Source organism: Cynara cardunculus (genome assembly GCF_001531365.2).
Source record: "Cynara cardunculus var. scolymus isolate 2C chromosome LG 1, CcrdV1, whole genome shotgun sequence".
NCBI classification, from domain to species: Eukaryota; Viridiplantae; Streptophyta; class Magnoliopsida; order Asterales; family Asteraceae; genus Cynara; species Cynara cardunculus.
Window position 1 is genome coordinate 38,377,110 of NC_037528.1, and position 26,645 is coordinate 38,403,754.

Below are 26,645 nucleotides of genomic sequence, written 5' to 3' on the forward strand. Positions count from 1 at the left end.
TTCCTTTTTATTTTTTAATTTAAATTAAATCAAACACCATCTTCTTGTTAAATCAAAATTGTATTATGTTAGGAATGAAATTCAGTGTAAAATTGTATTCATTTTGAAAGATAAAATTGTCTTTAATTGTATAAAAGTCATCGTGTTTGACTTTATTAGGATAGTTTGACTTTGACTATTTTGTCTAGTTTGACCCTATATAAAGGGTGGTTTCTTTGTAATCTTGTAGGAAGCTTATTGTAATATCTGATACGTAATAAGAGGTTTGACCAGATTTGAAGAATTGGCTTTTCCTCTCATCTCTCTCTCTCTCTATGTTTTTACAAGTTCATCTTAATGTTATTGAGCTAAAATCCAGATCTGCCATTGTTGAAGTTGAAGATTACTTGAAGATTGATTGTTAGGGACTAATATATTATTTACAATAAAGTTTTAAACACCACCTCCTCATATTTACTATATCTTGTTTTCCCATGTGATGTTTTTATTATTTGAAATAGTCAAATATATTTTATAAAAATGTATGTTTTTCTATACGTTACAATTAAATAATCTATATGTGAGAAAGTAACGAGTGACAATTAAATTAGTAATCCAAGTTAATGAAATATAAAAGATTATTATCAATTAATGAAAATTAATATATCTTATTATTATATATAAATTACATCGTGTAAATAAACCTTGTTTCTGAGTAAAAAGGTTTAAAGGGATATTATATGAAACTTGGAAGGTTTTAACCTATTTGGTTTGGTTACGTTAATTATAAAGCCGAATGATTGGCTTTGGAAGTTGATAAGGTAATGGTATTATGAATTATATGTTCATGTATTTGTTATATATGAAAAGTTGATTTTAAATAAAGTTTTGGTGATCTTCACCCTACAATAAGATAGAAAAAGGGATCTCACTAGACCTTCCGGTCTAACCCTCGTTTTGTGGTTTAAATATGTATTGCAGAAATTGCGGACGGTAAGGGAAAGGGGAAATGCAGAAACTGCGGACGGTAAGGGAAAGGGGAAATGTGATATTTCCTTGTTTGCATATCTGTGTGAAGATTTGATCATGATACATCTAGTTTTGATAGATGAATATAGATTAGTACAAGAAATGTATTTTGAATTTTTGGATCATGTATTCAGTATGGTAGATTCTTGTACTATAGGACCTGAATGGTGTATAAACATGTATTTCTTATGAATGAAGTATATGTTATGTGCAATGTGTGATGTGGGGTGTTACACTGCATTTGCAAATGCTAGTGATGAAAAATAGGTTGATGAACATGAGGATGATAAGGATCCCAAGATCCCTAATGCAGGAGTTGATCTTGAAGATGATGATGATGATTCCATCCAACTCATCCCCAGATAGCGTGCCAAAGCAATCTCCTTCCAGGAACCTTCATCCTAGGGGGAGAAATCTTCTTATAACCAGCACTCCTACTCTGGCAAATGGAAAGGAGGCGCTGAAGAAAACCTAGTCCTACTTCAAGAGGCGTTCAGTCTTCCAGAGGCCACAAATTCTCGAACTGTTTTTGTTCCTTTACCTTTGAAACTGAATCTTTCTACCCATCGCCTTTTCTTTCCCTTCCTCCTACCTCAAACCCCCAATCACATCACTCTCTACAATTATCTCTCTCAGTTCCTCAACCCAAACTTCATCATCTGAAGTCCCTCTAGTCTTCTTGTTTGATTCAAGTGACGAAGAGGACGAAGAAGATGAAAACTGCAACCTCATCGCTAGGAAGTTGTCTAGACTCCTAATGTGCTCTAATATTGAAGAAGGTATATGGATGGTTCATCTAATAAGTCAACTCGACTAATCCAAAGTAAAAATTCTTCTTCGTACCTCTGGATGTGTTGAGTTCAGGTTCCTCACTGAAGCTGAACGAGAAGAATCCTTGAAAGTAAAACAAGAGCTAAAACAACATCAAAATCAACTCAAAGATAGTCCAGAGTTAGCCAAGGCTCTAGCTGATGAAGCTCATGGTTAAGGGAAGTTCACGCAAAGTGATTCCATAAGTGCCCAGGCCCTACTCTTAAAAGTAGCTGAATAGAAAAATCAGCGAGTGTCGACACTGGATGATCACGAGCTGAACTGGTGCAGAGAAAGGATCGAGACAAGAATGAGCCCTCTCAAGATCTCAAACATCACAATCAACATATGGATGAAAAATGGTGTCCTTCTCGTTTCTATGGTCATCTTTCGAGAGAACCATAATGCTATAAAGGAGCATCCCTCCTTTTCTAGAAGGTATGGATTTTATGAGTGGCTTGAGATTCGATATGCAATTCAAAAGTCCAAACCAAAGCATAAGTATTGAAGAAGTTTTGAATGAACTATTCAACAAAGTGTTGAAGATCATCGAGGTTCCACCTTTACCACTAAAGACCTCTCGAAGAAGAAAGATCCTTTCTGATTATAAAGAAGGACCATCCCATAAGAACGAGCATGAGACAAAATTCTCAGTGGATGAACTCTTCAAGAATAGGAAGAAGCCAAATATCTCAATGTTGAATCTGACATTGCTTGAGAAGGGACCCTTCGCTCGCAACACAATGCATGTGAAACCTGAGTATGGACTTATGTTCATTGACTATGATGGTCAATATAGGTTTTAGATAGTATATGATTTCCATCTCTACCCAACAGATCATCTGGAGTATCTTCAAAATTAGCTGAATGAAGACTTTTGTGGAGAGTTGATGGACCGCGGGATTCAAAAGGAAATGCTGAAAAGAAAGCATCAAGGAGAAGATGTTCCTGAATATATCTCCTTCAAAGATCTCTATTAACGCCTTTCAATCTTTTAACCTTATACTTTTTTTTTCCAGTGTATAGTAAGCTTACCAAACCAATTGTAATAACTTGTAATATATTCTCTTGAATGAAATTTCAATGTATTCATTAGTTCACTGAAAAAGATCCCTAAAAAGAGTAAACGGGACAAGTACTTACGATATATATTTCTCTTACATTCTATGACTTACTTCTTGTCAGTTAAAATGCTCTCTGTGTTGAGTCGTTCTTGTTATTAATTTCATTATCTTCATTGCAATCTTTTACAAACAAATGAATTTACATAATATACTTTGACACTAAAAAAGATCCCAAAAACAGTAAAAGGGACATGTATCTTACAAATTCTTTTTTCATACTTTAACAACAAAGCAATTTTATTTTATGTTGCTCTGTCATGATCAAATAAGGGGAGATTGTTGATTCAAACTCCCTCAATATTTGATGATGATCCTTTACTCTTAGGCAAAAAATACTTAGTTTTGTTTTTGTTTAGTTTCAGTGATCATCACTGAGTTTGTTTAGTGATTGTTGAACATGTATTGTACATTTTCAAAAGAACAAGTATTTTTCAAGAAAACAAAACTTACACCAAAGAAACCTTCAAACATGTCGAAGTTATAGTTGAAGATAGAGACAAACAGTTCGTGATCTGAAGCGGTTTCGTGATAGCAAGCGTGTCTACAATCAAGTGTGAAGTCTAATCAATATTCAGTGTACTCTGAAGAAATTCTAGAGTTATGCCAGTGTTGGCGATCAAATGAATCGAAAGAAGATAAAATACATAACTTATCTAAACAAACTAGGAAGCACACAAGATACACATAATAGCAAGAAAGAAAGTGCTTGCTTAAGATTGTGCCATTCTTTGCTTAAGTAAGCCTAGCTTTTCATTTGAGAAGAGAGTCTTCTCATATATTTATACCCATTGTATTTAATGCAAGTTGGAGGGTACAAAGAATATGACAAACTTCTAGTGGAGAGTTATCCTTTGTCTTCAGATATACAGGATTTTTGGCCGTGTATGAATAGTAGTCTTCCACAAAGTAGGTAAGCACACTTGGAGACAATAAAGTGACTCCGTACATGTGCTTTACTGTGTGAGGTATGGGATTGTTCTTCGTGTATAGGAGGATAAGACAAAAATTAATCTTGCAGAGCAAGATTCATTTGATTGCTAACATTGGCATAACTCTAGAATTTCTTCAGAGTACATTGAATCTTGATTAGACTTCACACTTGATTGTAGACACGCTTATTATCACGAAACCGCTTCAGATCATGAACTGTTTGTCTCTATCTTCAGCTGTAACTTCGACATTGTTGAAGGTTTATTTGGTGTAAGTTTTGTTTTCTTGAAAAATACTCGTTCTTTTGAAAAATGTACAATACATGTTCAACGATCACTGAACAAACTCAGTGATGATCGTTGAAACTAAACAAAAACAAAAATAAGTATTTTTCGCTAAGAGTAAAGGATCATCATCTAATATTGAGAGAGTTTGGATCAACGATCTCCCCTTATTTGATCATGATAGAGCAACATAAAATAAAATTGCAAAAGATGTTCGTTTTTACAATCCTCAAATGGGTTTGGAATTTATGAAAATGGAACTCTTAAAAAGGCCCCTCAATCTTTATATGGATTTGACAAATGGGGGTCGGCTAAATTTGCAATTCCTGCTGTTACTTTGTTAAATCTGAAAAAGAATCACATATCTTTGACAAAGATGATAATGAGAAAACTGATGAAGATTTTTCTGAAAAGTTAAAATTTAAATCTGCTGGATTGAAATATGATTATCTTAACTCGAGTTATGAGACTAGGGAAATCATATTTTTCACATACTGAACTTGATCCAGTATATCCAACTGAAAGAGTTCAAAATCAAACTTCATCTGTTTTTGAATCATCTAACAATATTCTGAAAAACTTTCCGACTTTATCGAATCAATGACTCCTGAATCGTTCGAAAATCTTTTAAATGAGTCTAATTCTGATTCGGAAACATATGTGGTTTATGATTCAGATAAGACAGAATAAATTACTAAACATGATCGGAAAGTGCATTCAAATCCAGAATTTGATTTAAATTTGAAAAAAAGATTTCAGATCTTGAAAAAGAACTTCGTGCTAAAAAAGATTTACATATTAAAGCTGAAAATTATTTTCTGTCTAAATCAAAAGACTTTGAAAGTAAAATTTCTGAATTGACCTTGCTTGTTGTCTGTAAAGATAATTTGCTTGCGTCCAATATGGAAAAGATTTATGGTTTGGAAAATGAGTTAAGTTCATGTTTTGATGATAGAATTCAACTTATGAGTAAAATCATTAAGTTTGAGGAAAATCTCAAAACAGCTTCAGGATCATTTGCCAAAAATTCAGAAGATGTTCAGACTGTCTTAAAATAAAAAACAATTGTTATTGAAATCATTAATATTTTTGAAAGCAAGTTTGAGAAAGGAGAGTCTTCTAAATTTAAAACTGAAAATGTTTCTAAGGCTACTCCCAAAACCGTCAAATCTCTTTTGAATGCAAAATCTTTTAAATCTAAATCTTTATCTGTGAAGCGAGAGACTAACACAAAATCTTTTTCTGTCTCAAAACTTTTAGAGATTGGCAAAGACTGCAAATGGAAGTCTTGTCAGAAGATTGAGAAAAATGTTTTGAATAATTCATCTTTTGTAAAGAATTTTTCTATAAATAAGAATAGTTTCAATTGTAAATCTGTGAAATCAAAATGTAATCTGGATGCTGATTTTGAGAATGTTAAAAAGATTTTGATCCGGATTTTTTATTTGTTGCTAAGCGTCATATATATATATATATTGCAATTATTGTGGGTCAAAAAACTCCCTTGCAGTTAATGCCAAATGCAAAAAGTCTTTAGGGTCAAAGATTTCTAATCATAACTCAAATACCTCATTTAAAGCAAAAGCTTTCAATGGTCCTCCAGATTTTAAAAAGAAAGTGTTTTCAAGAAAAATGTTTCAAAACCCAAAAAAGAGGAGCCATATTTTGTTGATGTTAGATTTGTATGGAATTGGGTTTCCAAATAGAAATATGAATGGCGTGTTAAATCTATATCTTCAAATGTAATTTCTAACCCAAAAGGACCCATTTGCAAATGGATACCTAAATCTCTGTGATTGTTTTTGCAGGACTGTCATCTGTGGTACGTAGACTCAGGATTTTCACGACACATGAAAGGTCACAGACACCTTCTATCTGATTTCAAAGAAAGCCTGGCGAAATAGTCACATTTGGAAATACATAAAAAGGATTTATGCGAGGATACGACACATTGTCAAACGACATTGTCACGATTAAGAAAGTTTTCTACGCTGAGGGTTTAGAGCATAATCTGTTAAGCATTAGTCATTTCTATGATAATGGGTTTCATGTAAAGTTCTTTGTGAATGGTTGTGTGATTATTGACTCTGAAAGGATAAGTAAGTAGAGTTGAACGCTATGGTAATTTTTATGCGGTTAATTTTCCACCTCTGACTACTTCTAGGCCAATTTGCTTAACCTCCAAAGCATCAAAAGAAGACAGTTGGATATGACATATAAGATTATCTCATCAAAATTTTAGAGACATTAATCGACTTCTAAGCAGTGACTTAGGGGTCGTTTACCAAACATTTACTCTAGTAAGTGCTTACCAAGTCATGTTACCTCACCAGATGAATGTGGTACGGACCAATAATCTTACCCGGTAAGAGCAAGACAAGGACCATGAACAGTAAGTGCTAGAACTGAATTTCAGTGTTAAATTGTATTCGACTTGAAAGGTTAAATATTGTCTATAATTGTAAAAGTTATCGTGTTTGACTTTTCTGTAAGTTTGATTTTGACTAGTTTGACCCTATATAAAGGGTAAGTCTTAGTGTAATTGTATGTAGAAGCTCAATTGTAATATCATTTACGTAATAAGAGGTTTGACCAGATTATGAAAATTTGACTTTTCCTCTCATCTATCTCTCAAGTGTTCTTAAAGCTAGATCTTGAATCTGCCATGGATTATTGTTAGAAGATTGAAGATTGATTATTGTGGAACAACAATTGGTATCAAATCAGGAAATGCAAAGAAATCAATAGAAGAAATCAGAAAATTGAAAATTTTTGGAAGAAAATTTTCTGAAATTTTGTGTGTTCTTCATTTGTGTTCTTCATGCTCTTAGCATTTTATTGAGTTTGATTCGAAAATCTTTCTAAATCTTCTATTTGTGTGTTAAAATTTTGATCATCGTGTGCGTAATTGATTCATGAATATTTGTTGTTTACAAATTTTCAGATTTTAACCATTCATTTAAGAGATTTGTTGATTTTTGTGAATTTTGAAAATTTTCGTGTTCTTGAAAAGTTTTGTAAAAATCTGGATTTTGATCTATTTTTGGTTGAAAATGTTAATAATTTTGTGTTTGTTTGATGGCTTGATTGGAGTTTGTTAAATTGTTTAAGGCTTGAATTCAAAATGGCTGGATATTAAGATTCTCTGAGTAAATCGCTAAATCAGTTAGCCATATACGTGAAGCTTCATCCGTACTTGTTTTTAAATCGCTTGTATGGTGTGCGAGCTTGTTTTTAAATCGCTTGTATGGTGTGCGAACTTGTTTTTAAATCGCTTGTATGGTGTGCGAGGTTGGTTTTAAATCGCTTGTATGGCGTGCGAGCTTGTTTTTAAATCGCTTGGTTCATCACTTGGATTGTGACCGGATAAGCAAATCACTTAGTTAACCACTTAGCATTGTGACTGGTTTAAGACTTAGCCAAATTCTTAACAAAATAGATGGATTGCTATATCGCTTGACCTAGCCGATTTAGGTGTTCCTCGCTCATGCAGCCATTCGATTTAAGACTTTCTCGCACATAGGCTTAGTCGGACTAGAGGTTCATCGCTCACAAGGCTTGTCCGATTTAGTTTCTCGGCCAAGAGACTTAGTTTCTCGTGCATCTTTGTGTCCGGACTAGCATCATTCCTCGGCCAAAGACTTATACGGATTGCTTGCTTCCTCGGTCAGAGACTCGACCAGCGACTTGGTTTCCTCGTTACTTGCCTTGTCCAGATTTCATTTCCTCGGCCAAGTTACTTGCTTTTCCTGTGAACTAGCTCACACAATTTAAGCCAACCTTTTCTACCCTATTGACCGATTTAGTCTTTCTCTTGTATGATTTGTTTCACCCGGATTCAATAATCGGCCATTTGACTTAGCCATAATTCAGCCCTGTCCGGTTTTGTTTCAAGTTTTAGTCATATTTTGAGGTTTTTACTGTTTTTCAGTGTTTTACTGATTTTATCGTTTTTTATCTGTTTTTGTTTTATTTTTGAACTGTTTGAGAATCCTTAACCTGTTTCCTGTCGCATAAACTGTTTTTCATCAGTTTTAATGGTTTTAACGGTTTTAACTGTTTTAACAGTTTTTAACAGTTTTGATTGTTTTTACTGATTTTTGACAGTTTTTCGTTGTTTTTCTGATTTCTCATCAGTTTTTGTGTTTTTCTAATTTGTTTTTGAGCTTATTGATTGTTCTTGATTTCTTTTAATTGATTTCACAACTTGATTCTTAATCAATCTATTTAAAAATGATAGTTTTATTGGAGAGAGAGAGAGAATATGGAATTGAGAGATAAAATTTTTGAAATGAAAAGGAGTGTAAAGAACTACAGTGATAAATACTTTAATATGTTTGATGAGAATTTTGCAGATAAAGAATTTATCAAGGATCTGGAAAGAGAAAATAAAACCTCGAGAGAAATTTCTAAAAAGGATTTATCAGTTAAGGTTAGTGAATTTGAGAGAAAATTTTGGACACAGTGAGGAAAGAGTGTGAAGAAAAATTGAAGACTTGGAGTAATGCAAATAAAGAATTGTTCAATAAACTTCAAGATCTGCAAACTGAGAGGAATTCTTCTGAGAAAGATAATACAGATACTGAGGACTTAACTGGAAAACTTTATAAATCTGATAGTGATTTGTGTGAGTTAAGGAAGTTACTGGAGTTTGAGAAGGAAAAAGTTTTAAAAATTGAGAAGATTTTGAATGTTGAAAGGAATGAATTTGAGAAAGAGAAGAATAGATTTTCTGAAATAGAGAAAAGATTCGGTGCTGAATGAATATCTTATGAAGATAAGATAAATTATCTCGAGCTGAATGCGAAAATGCTTTTAAAGCAGATCTCGGATTTTGAGCAGCTAATCATCTTGGAACGTGCCAAGGCTGATAAAGAGAAGGTAGATATCAAAGAAAAATGTCTAAGCCAGAATCAGAATTTATCTGACAGCATTGCTCTAAAGCAGAAAGCTTTAGATGAAGAAAAAAAGCAATTTGCTCTTGAGAAGAGAAATACTACAAAGAAATATACAACTATTGCTAAGGAGCTTGTTGAAAAGAAAAAATGGCTTGACATCGCTTCTGAGAATGAGAAGAGCAGCTTAGATGAAGAGAGAAGAGAGTTTATAAATCAGAAGAAGAAGTTTGAAATGCTTAAGAAGGAGTTAGAAGGTAAACTCCTGGATACTACAAAGAAATTGTTTGATCTGAAGACAGAACTTGAAACTGAATTAAAGATGAGAACTGAACTTAAAAATAAGTATGATTTAGTTACTGTTGAAAGAGACCAGCTTTTACAGAAAATCAAAGACTTTTCTTGTGCTCAAAGCTCAATTGGTTCTCCTTCTCAGTGTAAAACCAGCTTCTAGACTGTTCCAAATCGAACAGTTATTCAAGCATCCCTAAATCAACTGTTTCTAAGAACTATTATCATTCTTCTAATCAGTATTATCAAGGGTATGTCATTGGATCACCTAATTACTCTTCAAAGGTTAAAAGCATTTGGATCAATAAATCTGAATCTATTTCATCTTGTATCCCTATTGTTACTAATCATCTTCCTTGTTTTGTAAGATCTACTACTGATTTAATTCATCTTATCAAGAGAAGAATCATGAGCTCCACATGTAAGACAACCAATTTTGTTAACAGTAAACAATACAACAGATGGACTGATGATAACAACTATCAGAAGTGTTGGAAAGGTAAGAACATGTATGATTACAATAACTGGTATGGATCATATTATGTATATAATCATCCTGTTAAAAGTGCGAAAAAGAAAACAACTAATCAAAATGGATGGTTTGGCAGTTATAACATCCCGCAACCTGACACTAACAAAGAAGGACCCAAGTTCGTTTGGGTACCAAAATCTGTCTGATCTTATTTTGCAGGTGCGTCATTACTACGCTGATCAGAATTTCATAATGATGATTCACTAATTCAGGGGGAGTTTGTAAACTGTCCAAATAAGGCTTCTGAACAACACAGTTCAGGACCCGTGCTTTACCGAGTGTGGTTTCTAAACACTCAGTTTAGGACCCGTACTTAAAATGTTTCCATTTTTTTTATTCTTTTTGAGTTGAACTGAAAAATTACTTTAATCTACTTTCTAGGGGGAGTCTCTAGAAATTTCAATAAAAGTTTTTGGTAAATGAGTTGTTTTTGGGAAAACGAGTACATTTTCTGAACAGGTATTTCCTGAGATTTTACTTGCGAAATTTCTCATCGTACATAACTCCAATACCTGTTTCACCTATTCTTCAAACTGTTATTATCACGTCTCTTAAAATGAAAATTATTTTCGGTGATAATACGCTCGTTTGTATTCAAAGGTTGTTTTTCTAAAAAAAATTTACCTTGATTGATATACATTTGTTATTTTTTGAATATCATAATCTGTAAATTTGTTCTTACAGATCCTCATTCATTTATCTCGCATACTGAATAATCTGATTGTTGTCGTATCACTTCTTCATTGTTTATGCTTAAAAGCTACACATCTTGTTAAATTTTTATGTGATTATTGTACTTCATTGCAATAACATTTTGGTCAATCATTGTGATCAACTGAGAATATTGTAAATTTTTAGGAGGGACTGAGTGCTTAACAGAACTACCTCTATGGAATGTCAAAACCGACAAACCTACTCAAGAGGACAACTATATCTGAGTGAGCATTAAATACAAAAGGGTTTGTGTGCTGAGATTAAAATGAAAAAGAGAGGAGTAGTTGTTGTGAGCTAAAAAAATTGATGAGAGTCGTGTCAGAATTAAAAGAATACAAGATCCTGTTCTAAACTTCAAATTACCGGGCATACCACATAATCTATTAGTTCTCAATTCTTTCGAGACTAATGTTAAATAAGGCAAAGCCCAGACCAATTCTTGTCACAACCCCATCAACTACTCATTTATCTCTTAACAGATAAGTGTTTCAAATAACACTTGGGGCACGCAGCTCACAATCTATCAATTTCTCATTCGGAGAAATTTGATATTGAAACAGATGGATATATGTCCCCCCTTCAAGTTTTTTTGATCACTAATTGAGTCTGATAAATTTGTATAGTCCACACGGTTTATATTTTTGCGCCTAAACAGAAGCATTAGTTGCTTTATCTTTCTACACTACACAGATTGCATTTTATATGTTATTTTGCTGAAACATTCATAGATATACTTTTATAAGATATCGATGATTGAACGGAAGACCTAGTGATATGAACCTCATAAAGTCTCATATATACAGTACATCCGTTGTACTAAATATATCTGTTATACTCACAGGCCAATCTTATGATTGATAACAATTTTATATGTTGAAATTGGTTGTTACCTTCACATTCCCTTAATCTGAAAAGATTATACAAGTGGATTTGAAAAGATATGCTTACATTTTTTTTTATGAATTGACGGTTCTCGCTGAAGTTTCATTCATTCTGAAGTATGATGTAATGATTCTTATTTTATCATAAGGGGGAGTATGTAATAATGAATGAATTGTTAATTTCCGAACGATATAAGGGGAATATGTTGTAAAGATCAAGGGGGAGTAACTTCGATGACAATGACGGCAAAAGACTCAAAAGGAGTACGACTGGAGATTATTACAAAAGATTATTCATGTGCTACAATGTCTGAGAGTTGTTGAATTTAAAAATCAATTTTACAACAGTTTGCTGATAAAGATCACCTTTGAAGAGAAAGTGTGTTAAAGATCAATTCTGAAGATTGTTACTGTTTTTGTTCTACATTGTCAAAAGAGAAGATCATCATTGTTTTACATTCGAGGGGGAGAATATTAGAAGATTTTTCTCAACAAACGATCGTCTGAAGTATTTGTGTAAAAGTCATAAAGTGCTCAAATGTAACAAAGATCAAACGAGACTCAAAGCACATAAATTCCTTCAAGCCTGAATACAAAGGGGGAGAATGTTAGGACTGAATTTCAGTGTTAAATTATATTCGACTTGAAATGTTAAATATTGTCTATAATTGTAAAAGTCATCGAGTTTGACTTTTATGTAAGTTTGACTTTGACTTTCTAGACTTTCTAGTTTGACCCTATATAAAGGGTAAGTCTTAGTGTAATTGTATGTAGAAGCTCAATTGTAATATCATTTATGTAATAAGAGGTTTGACCAGATTATGAAGATTTGACTTTTCCTCTCATCTATCTCTCAAGTGTTCTTAAAGCTAGATCTTGAATCTGTCATGGATTATTGTTAGAAGATTGAAGATTGATTATTGTGGAACAACAGTATGTGAAGGTGACGACTCTTACCACGGTAAACACTTACCAGGTAAATTGTTGTATACGATGTCATTTTGGTGGACTAAAATCTTACCCGTTAAGTAAATAATAGTGTTAAATTTTACTGGTTCGCACTTACCAGGTAAGTGTTTGGTAAACGGCCCCTTAGTCATTAGTCTTCCTGAACTTAGATTTGATAAGAACTCATTGTGTTCGGCGTGTGAAATGGGAAAGATTACAAGATCTTCACATAAAGCAAAATTTGCTTCATCTTGTAAATCTTCTCTCGAAATAATTCACATGGACTTATGTGGACCAATGCGTACTCAATCGCTTGGAGGTAAAAAGTACGTCTTGGTGATGGTCGACGAATATTCCAGATACACGTGGCTAGAGTTTCTGAGAGCCAAATTTGATGCGCCTGAACTGATCATTTCTTTTATCAAGCGTATTCAAGTTCTTCTACAACTTCCAATACAAAAGCTTCGAAGTGACAACGACACTGAATTACAAACGAGACCCTTCAAAGTTTTCTTCAAACTGTTGGGATTTCTCACAATTTTTCTATTGTTCGAACACCACAACAAAATGGAGTTGTTGAAAGACAAAACAGAACATTAGTCGAGGCTGTTCGGACTATATTGGCTTACTCTGGTCTACCTCTGTATTTGTGGGTTGAAGCAATGTCTACCACCTGTTTCACACAAAATAGAACAATCATTGTCAAGTGCTTCAATAAAACTGCTTATGAGTTAATAGAAAAAAAAAAGACAGCCTAATTTAAAGTTTTTCCATGTTTTTGGATGCAGATGTTTCATGCTTAATGATTAAGACAATCTCAGGAAGTTCGATAAGAAGGCGAAATAAGGCTACTTTATTGGTTATTCGTTAAAGTATAAAGCCTTTCGAGTCTACATCATGTCATCCAAGATTTTCATAGAAAGCATCAACGTCAGATTCGATGAATCTTTGACTTCTGAAAAATTCAGTTCAAGACTCAAGCTATAACCGTTAGCTTCTACACAAAGCAGTGTAGAACCTGTACCAAAAAGGATAATAAATTCTAATTCTTCTGGTGTAAAATCAAATTTAGATTCTTTATTTAAAAACGCATTTGATCTTACATGGGATATTCTTGCAGATCATGAGATATCTAATCTACCCAAGTTGAATGAACCAGTGGTCCTGATTCCGCAAGTTACTCAACTTTTTGGACCATCTGAAGCTGGTTGTTCAACATCAAAATGTTTTCCAAACTCAACTAGAGATTGTTCAATCTGATATTGATCAATCTCAGTCTTCTCAACCTAACAATGAAGCTGAACATTCTGAGGTTCAAGGTGAAGCTGAATTAGAAATTCAAACTGAAGTTGAAAGTGAAATTCAAGTTGTAACTGATGAATATGATGATCAAAACAATGTAAATGATGCTCAACCCCTCCCTTGTACTCACAAGTGGAAAAAGATCATCCCCCTACTCAAATAATCAGTAATGTAAATGATAGAGTGAAAACGCGATCTGCTACCGCTACCGAGTGTCTTTTCGTGAACTTTCTTGGTGCATAGAGCCAAAAAAGCCATCTGAAGCGTTGCAAGATCTAGATTGGATCAATGCGATGCAAGATGAACTTCGAGAATTCGAAAGAAACCAAGTTTGGAGACTCATACCGAGGCCGAAAGACAAATCAATAATAGGTACAAAATGGGTCTTCTGAAACAAAAAGGACGTGATGGGAATTGTAGTGTGAAACAAAGACCGATTGGTTGCTAAAGGTTACAGTCGACAAGAAGGCATCGATTATGACGAGACCTTTTCTCCAATTGTATGCATTGAAGCTATCAGAATATTTCTGGCGTACGCTACTCACAAGAATTTCAAAGTTTACCAAAATAGTCTGCTAAAAGAATTTCCTTCAGGAACCTGCTTACCAAGGGGAGAGATCCTCCTACCAACATTCCTACTCTGGCAAAGGGAAAAGAGTTGCTGAAGACAACCTAGCTCTGCTCTTTGGGGCTATCAACTACCTTAAGGATGAAAAACTTCAACCATGTTTATACCCTCCACCACATAAGCTGAACCTTATTTTTTCTTTACCTCTTAACTCGAAAGAAAATGCTCAAAAGAAAGATTCGAGGAGAAGATGTCCCTGACTACATCAACTTTAACAATCTAGATTAGAAAACCTTTTGATTTTGTAAACTTTGTATATCTTTTATCCTTTCTTTCAGTGTATAGATTTAATGTATTAAGCCTACCAAAACCAATTGTAATCATTTGCAATATTTTGTCTTGAATGATATTTCAATATCATGATTGGTTCACTAAAATAGATCCCTGAAAAGAGTAAATGAGACATGTATTTATTCTTTACATTCTCTGATACATTTCTTGTCAATGAATATAATCTCAGTGTAAAGTTATTCCTATTATGTAAATTTATTCTTCCCTAGTAATCCTTTACAAAAAGTGAATTTTCATAATAAACTTTATGACTGAAAAAAGATCCTAAAACAGTAAAAAGGGACATGTATTTTACTAGTACATTTTTTCTTACGTAATATCTTAGCAATTTTCTTTATGTTGTTTTATCATCATCAAATAGGGGAATATTGTTGATCCTCTCTCTCAGTGATTTGATGATGATCATTTTGGTCTAACAAAAAAATACTTAGTTCTATATATTCAGTTTTAGTGATCATCACTGAGTTTGTTCAGTGATCGCTAAACAAGTATTGTAATTCTCAAGAGACGAGTATTCTTCAAGAAGACAGAACTCACACCACAAGAACCTTTAGTGATATCGAAGATAAAGCTGAAGATGGAGACAAGCAGTTCGTGATGTGATGCGGTTTCGGTGATAAAAAACCTGTCTATGAATGTGTGAAGTCTACTCAAGATTCAACATACACTGAAGAAACTTTAGAGTTATTTCAGTGTCAGCAATCAAATGAATCTTGTTGATCAAGATTAGTTTTTTGTTTTATCATTTTATACACAAAGGACAAACCCATACATCTCAAAGTAAAGCACTCGTATGGAGTCATCCTATTGTCTCCAAACTTGCTTACTTATTTTGTGAATGACCATTATTCATATACAATCAAAAGCCTGTATATCTGAAGACAAAAGACAAGCTCACTTCTAGAAGCTTGGCACGTGCCTTGTACTGTTTGGCATGCATTCAATGTAATAAGTATAAATAGCAATGAAGTCCCTCTTCTTCAAAGAGTCGTCTTCAAATCTTCAAAGACCCAAGAAGAGACACACTTACAAGCATAAACTTCTTAACCTTGCGAAGTTACGTTTACTTCAAGTGAAGAACACCAAATAAACTCTTCCTCTAGCGAAATTATTGTTTCTTCTTTTAGCAAATCTTTTCTTTCTTGCTTTATGTATCTTGTGTGTTCCTTAGATTATTTTAGATAGGTTCTGTATCTTATCTTATTCCACAAACAATCTATAAATTTTGTATTTGATCTTCTTTATCAATAAAAGATTTTAAAAAGTGAAAATATTTGTGTGTTTGTATTCATCCCCCTCCTACAAACTGTTACCTTTAAACTCTTGTAGATTCGTCTAGGACCAACAGTCCCTCATGTTAACATCCATTAAAATCTCCGTTAACTTATATTTTCATGTTTTAGTTGTGTTATGGAACTTTTAATTGTTTGAAAGACCTATTTTTCTAATTTTTAGAACTAAAAAAACTTCGTCCCTCTCTCTTTCCAATCTCTTTCTCATATTTCCATGAACAAAAATCAAATTCATAATCAAATAAAAACAAAGATGGTGTATTTTTACATCCCACTCAAACCTAAAAAAATATTTGAAGAATAAAATTAACACAAACTCATTTTAAAAAAAATAAAATAACAATACAAACGAATTTTTAAGAAATACAATAAAAAAACAAAGCATTTTTCATTAAAGGGACCAATCCAAAATATCACCAAATAAAAGAAAGGTAGCTGGGGTGTTAAGAAGGGTAGATGGGGTGTGTAACTTGGAGTTTGGTGGATCACACGGTCCACGATTATTATCATCACCTATCACCTGAACTTTCAATCATAAACAAAACATACCAACCAGCTAGCTACTTCCTCACTGCCGTCCCTACTTCACGATGAACATCGCCGGAATTTTTGCCGGAGTATTCCTCCTCCTGGCGGTCTACTGTGGACTAGACCCCTTCAGGCATAGTGCAATTGTTGATTTTCCCGACTTTGAGTCAGTCAAAGTTGAAATGCCGCAGTGGTCTGAAGTGCCGAAGGATAAAGACACTCAAAATTTGCTAAGGAAGTCAGAGCTTAAGTTTTTGAATCAAATTCAAGGTCCGGAGAGCGTCGCTTTTGATTCGCATGGGCGTGGACCGTATACTGGTATTGCTGATGGCCGGGTTGTCTTCTGGAACGGAAATTCTTGGTCTGATTTTGCATATACGTCTCCTAATCGGTAATAATGGCGTTTTTCTCTTCTATTTTGATTTGTTTCACTTTAGGAAATCAAACGGTTGCTTTTTGACTTTCAAATTGTAGTGGATTCTACGGTTTCTCTAAAGAAGCCGAGAACTGCATTGAATTTTAAATGTGCAGATTAATTTTCCGGTTAATTCCGTATGATTGGTTTTCATTCTCTACCTGTAAATGTTAGTCTGATGTTCTAAAGATGGACTAATGTATTGCACATACAACTCTGAACATTTTCAATTTCTCATTTGGACACACCGGGAACTATGCTCTGCAAATTTTTTTAAAAAAATCGTATATTCTGACTTGTAATTTGTAAGAGTACACATATATTCATGCTGTCCGGAGTAAGAGTACATATTTGATCAACCGGTGAAATGAATGACTTATTCAACTCAAAATTGTTTCAATTTTTGAAGATTTTCTGCTCACACCTTTTGAAAAGGAGCGTAGATGCTTGTGAAAGGAATACTTTTGTCCAAAAAAAGTATATATATATATATATATATATATATTTATCATTCATGGACGTTGATAAGATCCATCCATTTAGTCTAAAATAGATAAAAATTATAATTTTGATTATTTATTGATATATATATGTTTGTGTGTGTGTGTTCATATCAAAAGTCAAAATACATTGTGCACTCGCTGAATTTTCACCTTGTTTCAAATATGAATACTCAGAGGAACATTGGGCACTTAGAATACCACAACTGTTACATGGAAAATACTCTCATCTAATTGACTTATAAATGGTCAATGATGACAAGATGTATGTGAAAGTGAAACGTGTAAAATATTTAAAAGGAAAAACAAGTTTATTAAAAGAACACAAACACTGAGAAAACACACATAACTATTTATTGAAGATTTACCAAGTGGGAAGTTGACATTCTTACCGCTGGGAATGGAATTATATGTTAAAATCATTACTAAACACAAAGGAAAAAGCATGTATGACATGATTTTGGTAAAAACTGAGGGTTTCCAAGGCAGTGTTTCTCTTCTCAAGGCACCAAAGTAGCTGAAGATAAATTGTTAAAGAAATTATAATCTTGATAACATTGGGTTGTAAAATTATCACCATATCTGCAGAGATTCTAGTCAGTGAAAACATTAACTCTTGACTATTGGTGTAGATTGCTCCTCCTTTGCATAAGATAGATTCGTGTTAAGAACCTCATTCTCTTCGGTTGCATTTGCAGAAGCTTAGTTCAACATCAAATCTGCTAGTTTGCTGCCAACTTTGCTATGCTAATCAGAAACTGCAGATCACACACACAAACACCCCAGACTATAACACCTTCACTTTTGTAATAAATAACAGTTGAGTAAATTTATTGAGTATAAAATGAGACACAAGTATTTGTAAAAATGTCCTCTGCTGTCAATGTTATCTTATTGTTAGTTATTTTTATTTTTATATGCATTTTTTATTGATATAAGTTCTTATAATTATGGGAAGATTTTAAAAAAGGAAAACCGAATTGATGATGTATATATATATGTATAATATTTATATTTACCTATGTAGTGTACTGTAGGCTGCTAATAAAACAAATAAGAAATCCTCTTAACTAAAAAGTCCAGGTTCTTTCTTAGTTTAAGTTCCAAACGTATGTCTCATTCATGTCATTGCATTGGAAATGGTCCTACATAAGGGTTCCCTAGAAAATCTCATAAAGATTGTTAGTAACAAGCTGCTTTGCAATATGTTTAGCCAGTTTATTTATCTATTGTAGTGCATCAACACTGATCTTAGACATGATCACTGTGTCCCATTTGATTCCTGAGGGTGCAACATGATATCGAGTCATAAACCATGGAATGCAACCTGCTCTTTGCTCCACCAATTTTCAACAAGTACTCGAGATGAAATTTTACTTCTTGGTAATTGCAACTTCTTGGCTAAAAGCAACTTTACCATGGCAATTGCTTCTACATGTTTTATGATTCTGGGTTTTTACTAGTAGATATATCTGCCTTTCTTGTCTTTGATTCAACCTGTTTGCTATAGTTATTGAATGGATATAGCCTAGTGATATGTTCTTCTGAAATAAGGTTTACGTTTCAGGTCAGAGATATGTGATCCTAAACCATCAATTTTGGGCTACTTAAAAAATGAGCATATATGTGGGAGACCCTTGGGGTTGCGGTTTGACAAAAGAACAGGTGATTTGTATATTGCAGATGCGTATTTTGGGTTGCTAAAAGTTGGGCCTGAAGGTGGGTTGGCCACATCTCTAGTAACTGAAGCTGAAGGCGTTCCTTTGAAGTTCACAAATGATCTAGACATTGATGGTGAGGGGAACATATACTTTACTGATAGCAGCGCAAAGTATCAGCGAAGGTATGTTCGTGAAGCACTTCTCTAATCAATTGCTTTGTCTTTTATTTTTGAAATTTTGCATATTGGTGTTAAAACTACGAATTGGACTATTCATGTGATATGCATCACATACTGTTGCAGATATGCCAGCAAGTAGATATCTAGAAACCAGAGTAACTGCACCCTTTGAATTCCTAAAACAATGGTATCCAAACAAGTGTCATACGTTTTCCAGAAATAAAGTTCTAGCATCCAGCATGTGGTGAGAAATTAAACGTGTTTGGAAATGAGGTGAATCATTGAAGGGAATATAGAAGAAATAACAAAACAGTAAGTTGAGAAAGTTCTGTGCTAGTAATAACATGTGATCTCTGTTTGAGTTAGCTGTTAGTTGGTGAAAAGGTTGTGATGCTATGTTTCTTCAATAAGAAAAAGAAATAATAGGAGTAAGTTATGGTCATTAAACTAAGGCAATTACAAAGAATATTGTATATACGACTTACCTTGTCTTGCATGGTGGGAGAGACAAGAGGAGAATATCTTAACAAAGTAAATAAATAATAGTACAACACTCCTTTCTAGAGTGATGGGGTTGGAGATGATTCATCATAACAGTAGGTGGTGTGTTTGGTTTCAGGGAACGAGAATGAAAAGAATCATTCCCAACTATATGGGATCACCTAAAACTGCGAAGAGGGATAGGTTTCAAACCCATTGCCAAATATGATTCTCAATTACATGATATCACCTAAAACCTGCTATGAATTGGGATTTGGAGATGATTAGAGGACTGGATAATCTCTTAGGATCGTGTACAAAGCACTTTTCAAATACAATAATTCGTCCCTTATAGCCTTGGGTTCACAAATTTAGTATTGGGATAATCCTAGAGAATTTTCTCTTCCAAAGGCTGTGAGATCGAGATACTTATACCAGATTCTTGTTACATATTTATATGAGAGATCTTCAGTTAGGGACGGTTAAACGGTTATAACCGTTAATGGATAAGATTGGAAAGCAGTTATAACCAAATCAGAGTCCCAAGGACCGAACTTTGACTCCAAAGTCTAAGTTTGGGTGCACAGAGACCAAGCCTAGTTGAACTCTGATTTCATTCGATCTCTGATTGCATGTCCAAAGTTCAGACTTGGTTGATTTTACAACCACAAGTCTGGAAGCCAAAACCCCCAAGTCTAGACGCATAGTCCAGAGTTCCAGACTTCAATTTTGTTCAATCACAAATCTGATTCAATGGACCAGATCTCTGGTTCCATTGTTCAGATCTCTGATTGTTCTTGCCCAGACTTACACAGTTATACTTAGACATTTAGCAATATATCTGAACTCTGATCAGACGGATCAGATCTCTGAACAAACTACCTCAGACTTATACTTTAAAGGTATTAATTTTCAATCAGGGCTATATTATTGACCGACTTTCAACGAGGAATAAATACAGGAGGAATACAACAACCTACCTAACAAGAAGGCTACAAAAAAGGAAAAGAGATATACACCAAGAATACAAGGGATAAGAGCAAAAGGAATATATATAATTTATCCCGTAATATATGCGATTTCCTTTACTCCCCCTCAAGTTGGAGCATGAAGATCACGAATGCGTAACTTGCCAAGAAGATAATGAAAGCGTTCCGTGCCTAGAGCCTTCGTGAAAATGTCTGCAATTTGAGATGCAGAATGTATGCATTCAGGACAAATTTCTTGAGACTCCACATGTTCACGAACAAAGTAACAATCAATCTCCACATGCTTTGTATGTTCGTGGAAGACACTTTTGTTGGCTATCGGGCTAGGAGCCTCGTTGTCGCAATAAAGTGGAGTCGATCCATGTTGAGATGCCTCAAGGTCATGAAGCCAACGTATCCAGAGTATCTCACTAACCGTGGTTGCCATGGCTTGATATTCTGCTTCAGCGGACGATCGTGAAACCACGAATTGCTTCTTTGTTTTCCACGATATTGGTGCTCCTCCCAAAAGAATTAGATATCCCGTCCCAGAGTGTCATGGAAGTCTACTCCCTCCATCTGAGTAAAACCCTTCACTACTAAATGGGCTTTTCTTTCAACTTCTCCATTGGGCCTGTATTTGATCTTGTACACCCACTTGGAATCTACTGCTCATTTTCCATGTGGTAATGGTTCCATAGTCCAAGTCCCATTTTCTTCTAAGGCTTTTATCTCCTTTTGCATGGCATCTCTCTACTTGGGGTCACAAATGGGCTGGTGAAAATGTATGGGCTCATCATGTGAATTGATGGCCGATAAGAAAGCCTTATGTGAATTAGAAAACTTATCATAAGAGACAAAATGAGAGAGAGGGTGTACCGTCGAGGAACCTTGATCAGAAGTGGGTTGCGAGTGGTCTATCAATGGAGGTTGCTTCACGATAAAATCTTGAAATCGTTTAGGCTGAGATCGATTTCTTTTATGCACATCGATAGGTTGGCCCAAGTCTAAGATTTTTTCTTCATTATTTGTTCCTGTCACATATGGTAACTCATCTTCTCTTGTGTCTTGTTCTCCTGTCTCATTCGATGGTGAGGGAACTTCGTTTTCAATTCCCTCTTTTTGTTCAACAGTAGACTTGGAGGAATTTTCTTGTTCATCCTCAATGAAGTTGAAGTCTTCTTTCTGGATGGTTTGACAAGTATCTTTGGCAACATGAAAGGGAAAAATATGCTCCACAAAATTTACGTCTCTGGAAACAATAATTTTGTTTCATTGATGTCGTAGATTTGATAGACCTATTGTCCTTGAGGATACCCAACAAAAACGTCAGGTCTCCTCCTCACTTCGAACTTGTCCCCTTTTGTGTCGGTGTTCTTGGCATAAACCAAGCAACCAATGACTTTCATGTGTTCATAATTTGGTTTTTTTGAACAAAATCTCGTAGGGAGTTTTATTTTCAATGGCCTTTGAAGGCAACCTGTTTATGATATAAGTGGCAGTGAGGAAAAATTCTCCCCAAAATTTTGCGGGGAAATTAGCTTCAAACCTTAAGGCTCGTGCCACTTCAAGGAGATGTTGGTGTTTTCTTTCGATAACCCCATTTTGTTGAGGAGTGTGTGGGCAAGAGGTTTCTAAAAGTATCCCATGCTTTGCATAAAAATCAACCATGAAGTTGGAAGTAAACTCTCCACCATTATCCCTTCTTATTCTTTTAATACCTTTTCAAATTGTGTTTTGACCATGTTGTAAAAATCTATCAGACAATTACTCGCTTCCGACTTGTGTTTGATTACGTAAAGCCATACGGCCCTACTAAAATCATCAACGATGGTCAAAAAATACTTGGCACCCGATAATGGAGTGCAATACCGCCCATATGTCACAATGTATTAAATCAGAACAAGCAGAAGATTTTATTGAACTATCCGGGAAAGGCAATCTAGTGTGCTTAGCTTTCACACAAGAATCACACACTTTTCCTTTCAATAAATGAGAAAAATTATCTAGAAAACTGATCTTATTGAACTTCTATTCCGTTGCATGTCCTAACCTTTTGTGCCAAACTTCAATATATCAACCTTAGCTAGCATCGCTTTATTCCCATCTGCTTCTAAATCCATCCGATAGAGACCGCCCTTGCACTTACCGATTCCAATCAGGTTCCCCGATTGTAAGTCCTGCATTACACATAAATTATGAAAAAAGGTTACGGCACAATTAAGTGCTTTCGTTAGTCGGCTAACAGACAAAAGATTGCATTTGAAGTCTGGAATATGTAAAACTTTTGTTAGTTCCATTATGTTAGGCAGCATGCAACTTCCGGTTCCTTTTTCATGAATTAAATCTCCACTTGGAATGGTAACCGGTGTCGTTCGTCGGCTATCCTCTTTGTTTTGAAATAAATCACCTTCGCTGGCCATATGCTCGGTAGCACCTGTATCAATGATCCAATCTTTATTTGAGAACAACTTACCAACCATGTTGACACTTGCTGATGTCAAGTCCGAGGATTCAAACACCTTTCCTACGTACACACCTCCCTAGTCATTGCAAATTTGTCGGATTCAAACACCATCTTGAATCCTTTATTGCTAAAGGTAGGTCCAGAAATCAAGTTCTTTGTGATCACAAGTACATGCAACACATTTGTTAGTACAAGATCTTTTCCCAAAGTCAGCTTCAGGTTTACCCTTCCTCTTCCTTCAACCGCCGCGGTAGTGGGCATTGCCCATAGACATTGGCTCTTCATTGTTGACCTCTTGATAGGATGAGAACATGCTCTTCGAATTGCAAATGTGCCTTGTGGCACCGGTGTCGACCCACCAATCAAAATCATATTTGTGCCTATAAAGGTTTTCAGTTACTCCAGCAAATTGATTTAGAGAATTGGCTATACATTTGTTGCTTGGTTGGGGTTTCCAGCGGCACCTCCATGATCTCTACGGTGATGACAATCTTTGACACGATGCCCCGGTTTTCCATAGACCCAACAACTCAAGACACATTTCTTGAAATTCTTCTTTTGAGTTGAGAGTGGATTCACAGCATTATGTTATGCTTGCCACCAAAAGCCTTAGCTTTTCCCTTTTGAAACTTGGCCTTTGATGTGCTACCGGTGATCATGCATTTGCCTTTTCAAGGAAGTAACCGACAAATAACACTGTTGGACAGGGACTTCCGTGGCCTATTCCCACGGCTTTAAGTCGCGTGGGAGGCTGGGCATCTCTCTATGTTTCTCACCTTCAATCATTTATCTCGTTTTTCAAACCCATTCTTAAAGATATAGACTTTAAAGTCGAACTCAAGGCCCTCTTGAATTTAATATGTGTTGAGCCCAACTTGGGAGTTAGGCAATTTGATAAGAGATATGGGTTAGATAATAAAAGGCACAAAATAAATTTATGATTTGGTCTATGTGGGACAAACCAAATACCCAACAGGTTGATATTGTTTCGTTCTTCCTGTAGTTCCAGGTCAATTTATCATTTGTATTGATTTAGAATCCCCAGTTGATTTAGTTTCTTGTTCCATTTTAATTGTTCTCCAGGATTGTAGTGTATATATTGACATATTTTGGCCCTTATTGAACGAGGTGGTTGTCATATTCTATTTATCTCCAAATCTTAACAGGTTGACTGTCATATTCTTTTTTCTTCCTCTCTAAAGTCATACCCTTTTTACTACAAGTTCTTCGTACTAACTTAACTTTTCTTAATTTTCTTTTAATTTTCAGGAACTTCATGCATTTAGTTTTTTCCGCAGAAGACAGTGGTAGAGTTCTGAAGTATGATCCGATCACGAAAAAGACAACTGTTCTTCTTCGCAACCTCCAGTTTCCTAATGGCGTGTCTCTGAGCAAGGATGGTTCTTTCTTTGTATTCTGTGAGGGGTCCAAAGGCAGGTGAGCAAACACATTATAACAATACGTTCTTCGACCGATAAAAATTGCCAAATCTTGAGCTTAATTACCTATTTGCCATTATCATCATTACAAAATACTGATTATGTTCCAAAGGGATTTTGGCCTAGTGGTATCTAAGCTTTTGGCCTCCCAAGATGTCAGGGTTCAAACCTCACCAAGGGTGAGGAGTGTGTGAGTTTATTTGTTGTATTTTCCGTATATAAATATCATATACTTATAAAAAATATTGATTATGTTGGCTTTTATGCACAATATTTCCCTATATTGTTGTCGTGAAAGGTATCTTCGACATTTAACTACTAACCTCACACCTTTATTGAACCCTGTGTCAATTCAAAAGGTATACTTCTATCTGTAGAGAAGTATTTAATTCCAGGTTTATAACACTCTGAAAAATGGTGTTCATGGAAAATGTTGTTCTTAATAGTGCACAAGCACCAAACCGAAAGGGGTTGTCTTAGCGGTCAATTGTGGACAGCATCTAGATGCTATCAACTCCTTTGCGCCTAGGGCCCACAGTTTGCATGAGTCTTGTGTAGCGACTAGCGACTGCTTTGCATGAATCATATGCAGACTAGAGTTCACAAAAAGCCGAATCAGGCCTTGTTTTTTTTTTTTCAAAAGCCTGAAAAAGACCGATCGAGCCACTTTTTAATCCAAAGCCCAGGCCCGAAAAGACGGGGCTCTTTTTTTTTGCTTACTGAAAACGGGCTTGGAAGGCCTGGGTCTTGTGCATTGTATACTAGTTACGCTTAAGGTGTCAGACAATCACCAAAAGAAAACTAAACAGTCATTGTGTGTTATTTCTTCTAACTAGTCCAAAAATGGTTGTATGTTGATGCTATAGGTTAGTGAAGTATTGGTTGAAGGGGGAAAAAGCAGGGACGTCGGAAGTGATGGCCATTCTACCCGGTTTTCCCGACAACGTGAGGACAAATGAGAATGGTGAATTTTGGGTGGCAATTCATGCTCGCCGATCCATGTACACTTACGTATGTGCCTTATACCCAAAACTCCGAACGTTTATGCTGAGACTTCCAATCCCAGCAAGAATGCAGTACCTGCTAAACATCGGTGGCCAGCTTCATGCCATGGTCGTCAAATACAGCCCAGACGGTAAGATTCTACAGATATTGGAAGATGCACAAGGTAAAGTTGTGCGAGCCGTGAGCGAAGTAGAGGAACGGGATGGCAAGCTGTGGATGGGGAGCGTTTTAATGTCGTTTATTGCAGTATACGAGCTGGATTAGCAACGGTCATCAGCCATCTGTCTTTCGATACTAATTAGGTGCGTGCTATATGTTTCTGGCCTGTAGAGTTATTATATGTTGGTAGTATGTTATATAACGACTTTCGACACAACAACTCAGAAGCGTGATCCCGATCACTGTGTTTATGGCTTGTTTTTCGTCACACTAGTTGGTCTCGTTGAATGGGGAGATAAAAGGGACCCCCTTTCGCGACTTTTTATACGTGATCTTTGAGCCAAACCGAATCTAAACGATGTTTTAGATGAGGTCTAAACCCCTCCTTTCTTTTGTTTTGGATGTTTGAATATTAATCAGATATCATGAATGTATTTCAATAATAGTTTTTGTTCTTAAAATTTTCAATGTCTAGAACGGGATTGGAAAAGAAAATTGTCATTTTTCCTATCAAATTTGGGAGGAAAAGAAAGTAAAGAAATAATAACCTTTAAAAGATTTGTAAAGTTACATAATTATGCATCAATGACAAACCATTGTAAAATAAATAAAAATATATTTATAAAAATAACATATTTTCTGACAAACTATAGTCGCCGCACCACTTTTTTTTTACCGTTAATGTAAAATCATATTTGATTTTGTACGTCATTTGACATTTTTCGTATTCTTTTAAATAGTTAGCATTCTCGTTTGATTGTCTTTCTCTCTCTCTCTCTCTCTCTCTCTATATATATATATATATATATATATATACACACACGCACACACATACACACAAGGATAGGTTCAAACGAGAACGCTAAATATTTAAGAAAACAAAAAAAATGTCGTTAATGTACAAAATCATATAT

General features: G+C 35.0%; 1 protein-coding gene across 1 annotated transcript; it reads left to right on the plus strand.

Moving 5' to 3' along the window:
- The first annotated feature begins 16,426 nt into the window (after positions 1-16,426).
- On the plus strand, positions 16,427-26,051 carry LOC112523621 (protein STRICTOSIDINE SYNTHASE-LIKE 3-like). The gene is made up of 4 exons (XM_025133292.1): positions 16,427-16,849; positions 18,941-19,216; positions 24,398-24,565; positions 25,434-26,051. Exons 1-4 carry the CDS (start codon positions 16,521-16,523, stop codon positions 25,834-25,836), a joined length of 1,176 nt encoding a protein of 391 aa, XP_024989060.1. The 5' UTR covers positions 16,427-16,520; the 3' UTR covers positions 25,837-26,051.
- Positions 26,052-26,645: the final 594 nt, after the last annotated feature.